The 9,150-nt window shown below is 43.6% G+C and overlaps 1 protein-coding gene across 3 annotated transcripts; it reads right to left on the bottom strand.

Moving 5' to 3' along the window:
• Positions 1-828: 828 nt before the first annotated feature.
• On the bottom strand, positions 829-8,389 carry CLEC3B (C-type lectin domain family 3 member B). 3 transcript variants are annotated; one of them, XM_077303643.1, is made up of 4 exons: positions 8,131-8,389; positions 2,886-2,984; positions 1,748-2,102; positions 829-1,000 (listed from the first exon to the last, which is right to left on the bottom strand). In XM_077303643.1, exons 1-4 carry the CDS (start codon positions 8,357-8,359, stop codon positions 970-972), a joined length of 714 nt encoding a protein of 237 aa, XP_077159758.1. In that variant the 5' UTR covers positions 8,360-8,389; the 3' UTR covers positions 829-969. The 3 variants fall into 3 exon arrangements, with proteins under 3 accessions (XP_077159758.1, XP_077159757.1, XP_077159759.1); XM_077303642.1 differs by having other exon boundaries at positions 829-2,102; positions 8,131-8,383; XM_077303644.1 differs by lacking the exon at positions 8,131-8,389 and adding an exon at positions 3,188-3,539 and having other exon boundaries at positions 829-2,102.
• Positions 8,390-9,150: the final 761 nt, after the last annotated feature.

Consider the following 9,150-nt stretch of genomic DNA (forward strand, 5'->3'; position numbering starts at 1 on the left):
GTGAAAAGCTAGGCAATATGCAACCGGCTGCAGCATGAAGTCAATCAAAAATAGTCCAAAGACGGATAATCAGACCAGCACCTGTACCTCTCCTGTACGCTGAGAAAGGATGCTGGGTCTCAAGCTTTGGCATTGAGTTATACAAGCCCCTTGGCAGGACTTCAGGGTTTCAGAGTGGCATGCAAGCAAGACAAAGGGGTGGGGGTTGTCTGTGCAGAATGAATCACCTCTCTCTTGGAAATGATACAAGAAGGCATATTCTGTGATGGTTTGTGAAGCTACACAACTAAAATGTTTTCACTGTAATTTTTAGAAGAACAGGTGTTCTTATTCCGTAATCTCTTAACTTTGTAGACATCTTCCTCTCCTTGCTGAAATGAAGGAAGTCTATACTCATGCATGTCCTTTTGAATAAATGAAGACTTTCCTCCTCAGCAAATGGAAGAGAGCCATGTGTATAAACAAGCAACAAATTCTAGGAGGATAAAATTTAAACTAGGCAGCTCACTTCACTCAGGAGATACCACATGGGCGCTGTGATTGCAGCAGGGGGAAGTCACTGTTGCAGAAAAACACATTTCCGTCCCCTCCAATATCACTTCAATTTATTTGGGAGAATGTTACACAGGCTGGAGCTGAGGAAGCCTTCCAACATACTCCAGATCTTTTTTTCTCGTTTCCTGAAATATCTATGTGTTACTCCTAGTTGCCTTTTTCCTGGCTCACTTTTCTTTCTTTCCCAAACGCCCATTTTATGGTATCACACAGGTGTACTCAGAGCAAATGACCACAGCTCAGAAACATGGGATTCCCCTCCACTCCAGTATATGCCCAAGTAGTTTTTGTTTTTTATTTGTGCACAAAGCATTGAAATCTCGAATAGGTTTTTCTCTGGCTTCCCAATCATTATGCCTCCATTGCTGAGGACAATAAGTTAGGCTGTGCGTGATTCCACTGGTGTAGAACATTCTAGGTAGGTGGATGTCGGTCAACTATTTTACTGAAAGGAAGGCATAACACGAAACATAAGCCCACACAGCATTCAGCCTAATGGACAATAATTAGCAGAAGCCGGCTTCATTTGGTACAATGCGCAAGAAGGAAAATGGGGCTGCGGGAAAAGACACAAAGAACTATCAACGAATGAGTCTTAAGCACTGTGACATGGTATTATGGCCAAGTTCAGATCCTACAACTCCCTTCCGATAAGAGAGGAACCTCTTTAAGGGAGCAATCTCAGCAGCAGACTGTTTGCTTCCAGGGTCCTCGCTTGGTGGAAGGGGGCCCTAGGATCTGTTCCTATGAAACTTTAGTTATAAAAATATATATATATATATCTCCATGACTCATGTCTTCTGAAGCACAGCTGCTACCAAAATCAAATCTGGTAGGTTAAGATACAGCTTCAGCCCAATTCATTCTAATCCACTACAAAGTCATGACTTTATCTGCGGTAAAATTTATCTCTATATAATCTATATCTACAAACTCTCGCAGGAGTTCCGGATCCTAAATGGGATGCTTTGCTCTTCTTTTCCCCACCGCGAGCCTTCCTCTTAAACCAGGGGTAGTCAAACTGCAGCCCTCCAGATGTCTATGGACTACAATTCCCAGGAGCCCCCTGCCAGCATTCACTGGCAGGGGCTCCTGGGAATTGTAGTCCATGGGCATCTGGAGGGCCGCAGTTTGACCACCCCTGTCTTAGACTATCATGAACTGACACACGTAAGGCAATTTATCTCTGCACCTCTTGTCAAACCACTTGCCAATGGCGACCCCGGATAAGGCCGCACAGTTTTCCAACTTCCCGCCATCGGGCTGGGTGGTGATCTCAGTTTCCCAGTTCTTGTAGGCAATACTGTTGCCTGTCATGTCCACCCATCTTCCTTCTACGGCCATGTCGTTAACGCCAAGCCAGATGTCCACTTCCGACCCAAGGCTCTTCCTCATGTAGTCGTAGAGGGCATCATTTTCATCTCCCGTCTGTGGGGTACTCAGTGTGCCGCCTTGAGAGATGCAGTCTTCACTGGCTTCGTGGTAGGTCTTTGCATCGGGGAAAAGCAGGACGCACTTTAGATTGATCTTGGTGCCTTTCAGACAAACTAACAAGGGATGAGGGAGAAAGGACAAAGGTTATCATTAGCAAAGGAAAAATGGCTGGTTGGACACCGAGAATCTGCACATCAACGCCCCAATCTATTCTATTTGGTTGATTTTAGATCTCCATTCAATACTGGCCCTGTAAAATGTACCTGCTAGGAACCAGTTGTCTTCCCATTTCCATTTAAAATGGTCAAAACATGTTCAAGTCATAGATTCATTCCACAATATGCAGATTAAATCCATGTTTTAAGGAGGATATAGCTCTGTTCAGGATGGGACTCTAAGAAAAGAAGCGGAAAAGAAGCCAAATTTGCAGCGGAGAGTTCTTTGCTTTTTTAAAAAAACAACAGCAACAACTTTTGTTGCAAAGAATTGGGTGCTGCAGGAAACAAAATAGCCATATTTTTCATTGCAATGTGTGTTTTGTCCCATGCTAGTCTTCTATTACACTAATGAGAGACATAGGAACTTATTGGACAGTGCCTGTGAAGATGTTGACAATGCAACTAGGGATGGGCACAAACCCCAACATTCTGGTTAGTGCCCCCTCCCTCGAACCAAGCTGGAATTTCCCCAAACTGAACTGGCCAGTTCAGATCCCTCTTCTACCAGCCACTGAAGTTATTCAACCATTAAAGATACTTTTCCTTTTGCGCCATTTGTTTCTTTCTCTTCGTTTTGCCTCCATGATGAGCAAACATCTCAGTTACCATTTTTGCTGTGTTTCTCTTCTCTCACCAGAAACTAAGACAGTCCCGTGGTCTGATCATTAAAACACATACCTGTCTGAAGTGCTTGTTTTTCTTTGAGAAGAGCCACCTCCTGGGAGATGTTGTCCAGCTTCTCCTTCAGCTCTTCGATCATTTTAAGGCTCCCCACATCTGTGGCAGAAACAAAGTGATGAATGAGACTGTCTACTTCACAAAGGCAGTCAAAAATCTGACTGGCATCAGAACACCCTCCCATCTCTGATATGTCACCCGATAACAATGAACCAAAACCAAGAAGCGAAAAGGAAACTGGCAGGTCCTCTGTTCATTACATGAGATAAGTAGGTTGATCTCTGTCTCAGGAGAAGCCTTACCTGCTGTTGGTGCATCTCATCATTTCACAGTTAAAAAAACTGGCGAGCCCAAGTTTATTTTTTGCTACAATCTCCAGTCTGTTCTCTGTCCTTTGTCTCTCTGCACAAGTTCTTATGCTCTATCATCACCTCTCTTTTAGATGCAGGAACACTATAGTAAGCTTTGGTCCAGCACAATGATAGAATTTGGATAATACACCACAATGCACAGGAGTCAGGGACTGAGCACCCCAGATATTCTTCTTGCAATGTTATTCCTTAACTCCTGCCCCACAGCAAGACACTTTCAAGCCACCCTGTTGTGCTTTGCTGCTTGCTTGTCAGTTCACTTTAGTTTTCAACTCACCTTTTCAGTATGTTAACAAAGCAAAAACAGTTAAGTAGTTGTTAATACAAGCCAAGTGACTACATAAACCAACGTGTTGCAATAATCAGAGAGCTATGGAAACCAGCTTGGGTGATCTTGGGTCAGTCACACACATTCAATCCAGGGATGCCACTGCCAGGTCACACCTCTCCACTGCCAATCAGTTGGCCAGTGGGAGGGACTTACCACCCCCAAAGGGAGGAACACCAGACGTTTCAATGACATGTCCACATGACTTCAACGTAACCCAGAAGTGTTGCAGATGTGTCAAGGGCATCAAGGCAATGCTATGGTTTTTGAGCAAAAACTCTATGGTAGAAACAAATTTTACCATAGAATTTTATCCCAATACCACATTGTAGCCCTGATGCCCTTGAGGTGCCTACATCACTTCTGGGTCATGTTGAAATCACATGAGCAAGTCACTGAAATGTGGGATAAACTTCCAGTAAACTTACCCACTTGCTGCCTAGAAAAACCTGGCAACCCTAATTCAACCTAATTGACCAGATGGGCCTGTACACAGCTGTGCCTCCCAACCAAATTCTGTATGATCGCACCACTTCTGAGGTTTCTTGAAGCCTGACGAATGTTTCAGGGTTTTCTCAATGGTGAAAAAGTTGGGAAAGGCTGACATGGAGCATTAAAAAGTCAGTGTTCAAAATTATTTAGCAATGGAAGCCCAACAGATCTGAATTTGGCTGCCTTAATTCTTTGTCTTTCTTGGGTGCTGGCTTGGGTAGTTTCCAAATGCCATTCCTTTCTTCTGGAGCTGTCCGTTTTTGTGGATGACGAGACTTAAATAATTGTCCCCATGCGATGCAGTGTGTGAGAATTAAAAGGGGTGTTTTTTTTCTTGAAGAGCCAAACAAAGCACAAGAGGAGGTGTATTTAATGGCTTGTTTAGTCATTATTCAATTAACAGAATGGTTTCCACATTAGTCATAGTTATTATGTTCGCTCCTCCAATTAAAACATATTCTAGGAAACCTCTAATCCCCAGTGCTCTGTTCAAATGATATAACGGATGACAATATTTCTCCCTGCTGGATATGAACTTGTGCTTTCTCTCGCCTCCAAGAACTGCACAGCTCTGCTATTCATGTGTCTCTGTTATAACTTATGGTGAGGTTACCTTATACCAGGGGTAGTCAAACTGCGGCCCTCCAGATGTCCATGGACTACAATTCCCAGGAGCCCCTGCCAGCAAATGCTGGCAGGGGCTCCTGGGAATTGTAGTCCATGGACATCTGGAGGGCCACAGTTTGACTACCCCTGGCTTATACAGTAATTGCCATTTCCTCTTGGTCTAATGTATATTCAGCAACACTGTGGCCCATACTTGACATAATGGCTTCCTGGTGGTCACCACAAGAATGCCACCGCCATTTTAAAGACATTTTAAAATGCTGCAAGGGCTCGATCCCGATTGGATCTGCAAGTGCTGAGGGCTGAGGCACCCCCTCCCACTGCCTTAACAAGTGCTGAAATTACCCTCCTCCCCCAGCTGTTTCAGTCACTGAGAAGGCATGGTGAAGGGAGACATAAAGTCTCATACTGTAGGCCTAGTCGAGCTTTGGTCCTCCTGACATTTTTAAATGACTTTCAAATAGCTGTGGCATCATTTGTCATTTCTTGGGTTTCAAAATGGAGAACAGAAGCCCTCCCAAGTGCCTAGAATATGAGTGTTATGATGGATCTTTTTTTTTTCCTGTCAAGTCACAGCTGACTTATGGTGACCTTGTAGAGGTTTCAAGGCAAGAGTCCTTGGGAGGCGGTTGCCATTGCCTGCCTCTACATCCATCAGAGATTTGACAAGATCAGACTAACCTGGGGTTATCCAGGTCAGGGTTAGGCCAAGAGTCATGTGACAGGCCCAAGGTCACCAGCAAACTTCCATGTTACGAGGGAGGATTCAGAACGACACCACACTGGCTTTTGTGATGGAATCAAAAATAATGAACTGGGAGGGGTGGGTCCCAGTGAAGAAACAAATATAGAAAAATATAGACGCACTGGGAAACCAATATGGCAATAAAATATCCAGTCCTGAAGCGTTTCGCCTTACAGCTTTTTCAAGGGACGGTTTTTTTATTTAAGGACCAACTTCAACTTATTACGGAATCTCTTGATAGAGTATAAGGTCATGCTCATAATAGCTAAACTTCGCTTGTTGCGCTTCAGATCCTTTTGTGATGGAATAACATGTTGGGATCTGAATTTTTTTTACTGCCATGATTATAGGTACAAAGTTTAATACAAGAAAAAATTTGCCATCTGCATTTCTTTCCTGGCTACCATGAAGCTCCTTTGGGTAACTCTCTTGCTTGCTTTCTCTGCCTCACTTTCCTCAGAGTTTTATCGTGAGGATAGCTAGAATGCTGTCACGGGGGATTTTTTCAATTCCTCTTTTCCCAATTTCTCTCTGAAACCCAAATAACCAATTTCTTTTCCCTAAAAAAAAAAAAAAGGAATTTGGAGTCTGTTTCAAATCAGATCAAGAGAGACATTCAAAGAGAGGCGAGACAGGAAGTGAGGTTCTGCAAAATTTCCGAATTACATTCTGCAGACATTCAAAGTTGGACAACATCTTCTTAAACCTTCCTCCCCTTGCAAAGGCTGAAGTGCAAAGATAAATAGAGGTGGAAAACCACAAAGAGGAAATAAAAGAGAAATCTGTATTTTAAAAGAAAAAGAGAATAAGACAAATGAATAGTTAGATATCAAAAACTGGGATCTTCTGAAAAAAGAAATTCCACTAATAAAACTATGTATTCATAGAATCATTGAATCATAATAGAATTGGAAGGGACCTCATGGGTCCAACCCCCTGGACTATGCAGGACACTCACAACCCTATAGCTCATCCACTATAACCTGCCACCCTCTTGAGCCTTCACAGAATCAGCCTCTCCATCATATGGCTATCTAGCCTCTGTTTAAAAATGTCCAAAGATGGAGAACCCACCACTTCCCGAGGAAGCCTGTTCCACTGAGAAACCGCTCTAACTGTCAGGAACTTCTTCCGGATGTTGAGATGGAATTTATTTTGAATTAATTTCATCCCATTGGCTCTGGTCCATCCTTCTGGGGCAAGAGAGAACAACTCTGCTCCATCCTTGATATGGCAGCCTTTTAAATACTTGAAGATGGCTATCTGATCCCCTCTCAGTTGTCTCTTCTCCAGGCTAAACAGACCAACCTTTCCTCATACGTCTTGGTCTCCAAACCCCTCACCATCTTTATTGCCCTCCTCTGTACACGCTCCACTTTATCTACATCCCTCTTCAACTGTGGTGACCAAAACTGAACACAGGACTCTGCTCTGAGCTCTCCAGAGGAAAAGCTGGATAAAAATGCGATAGATATCAGCTCCATACTGAGACGTAATGTTACTAATTAGTTCCATCTGCCTCATAAAAATTTCCCGGTATAATTTTTGGTCATATATCTGTCTGATTAAGTGGGCTGTGACTCATGAAAGCTCATAAATTTGTCAGGTACCAGTAGATTTTTGTTTAATTTTGATGTCAAAAGGCTTCGCCAATAGATGAGCTAGAAGCTGCCCTCAGGATTGCATCAAACAGTTCAGTCCGTCCTTAAAACCATATTAAACTTCCTCTAGTAGATTCTTCCATTCTTACTTTTTCGGAGTGAGCTTATTTACTCAGGCACTCCTCCATCGGATTCAGCTCTCACTGAGGGGACCCTTCCAGATGCCAACTGACATCCATGAAGCCATCCAAGGGAAGGCAGGACCCCATGTGGTGCTCCTCTCCAATGTTCCCCTCCGGCTGAGAAACCCTCTTATCGGGGCCTGTCTTCTGCTTAAGTTTGTTGGGTGTGATTAGGATGCACAGAAGTGGCTTTGAAAGCCAAGTTTTGGGCAGAAAAACAGTCGGAAAGTCGAAAAACAAGAAAGCAGACAGAGATCAGGCATTTTAGTAGAGAGCAAACCCAGCTACACCCAGGATTGTATGAGATTCCCATAGAGCTCCCCTTCAGACAGGGACTTCAGGAGGGGCAGAAAAAGTGGTCCGTGCTTTCAGAAAGTCCAGTTCTTTACTAGGGTACCACATACACACAAACACACACACACACACATATCCGCTTACCAACATAAAGCATCAAATACTGTTCTTAGGGAACATTCTTAGGGAATGGCTTGAGTCTAGGGGGTCTTTTCATTTCCGGGATATATAGCAAAGGCTTGGACTGTTGAGTATTATATATAACAGTGTGGTCAGATTAAGAATATGTAGAATCATAGAGTTGGAAGAGGCCTCTAGGGTCATCTAGTCCAACCCTCTGAATAATGCAGGAATTCACCCATAGCGACACCAATTTCATGCTCAAGTCATTCCCCCCACCAAAAATCTCCAGAATCCAGCCTGGCCTGGAAGAAATTCACCTCTAGACCAGGCTGCATTCTGGAGATTTTTGATGGGGGGGATTACTTGAGCATGAAACTGTAAATTGTCAAGGAATGTAAATCTCCTACAGCTCAGTTTAGAAAAAGAACGGGGAGATCACCACTAGACAAAGACTGCAAGATCAGCTACCCCAGGTCTCTTACCCTTCTTATTCTCTGGCTTCTTCTTTAACTTGATGTTCTGCTGGGTTGTTATCTGGACCACACTAAAAAGGCACACAATCAGGCAGGCTGCACGAAACACCATCCTGCTGCTGCTGCTGCTCTCGCTCTCCAAATGAGTGAAACAAAAGCTGATTTGGGCTGCCTTCTGAACACGGGCTTTAACCAAAAATGCCTGGCCACGAAACCATTCCAGATTCTTCCCTTGCATTCCTGGGACTGGAAGTTATTTTACAGATTGCTGGAGGAGATCCAGGATCCTGAGGAATTAGAAGAACACTGAAACTCTTCCTAAAAGGGGGGGGGGGAGGCATTAGTATGTTTCTTTTGTTTCCAAGGTTTCGCTTAAACTTACATCAGACTGCCAAAGAAAATCTCCAAGAGCAAAAGCCTGTCTTTCCAGTGGATTTTATGAGATTCGAAAATAAGGTCGCAACATTTCAAAGCACCAGTGCCCGAGAGTTGCATAAGAGGCAGACACTGGGCAGGGGCACTGCTTTTGGGCTATATTTTCATGTCCTGTCGCAATTGTCCTGTGCAGTAGATTAGGCTGAGAGAGTATATGGCCTAAACTTCATTAATTGCGTAGGAATTTGGACCCAAAGCCCTAATGCAACACTCTAACTACACCATACTAGTTCTCCCTTCCCAGTACAATTATGAATGTATAGGGAGAGTGGTTCCAATTGAAATTCTACCTGTTACAAGTTCTACCTGTCACATGTATAGGGAGAGTGGTTCCAATTGAAATTCTGCCTGTCACATATTAAAGTATTGGTACAAAGAATGTGGAAACGCTGTTGGCTGTCGGGCTGGCATTGGAGCTCCATATTTGTGGGATATGATGCATGTGAGCCAGAGTTGCAATGTTACATTGCAATAAAAAGTAGCTCTAGAAACAGAAGGTAGGCAGGGACACCTTTGCCCATATAACTCTATAAGGAAAAGGGTGATATGCTTTCTTTTTAAAAAGCAAGCAAGCAAGCAAGCAAGCTGGGAACC

Source organism: Paroedura picta, chromosome 11 (assembly GCF_049243985.1).
Source record: "Paroedura picta isolate Pp20150507F chromosome 11, Ppicta_v3.0, whole genome shotgun sequence".
Taxonomy (NCBI): domain Eukaryota; kingdom Metazoa; phylum Chordata; class Lepidosauria; order Squamata; family Gekkonidae; genus Paroedura; species Paroedura picta.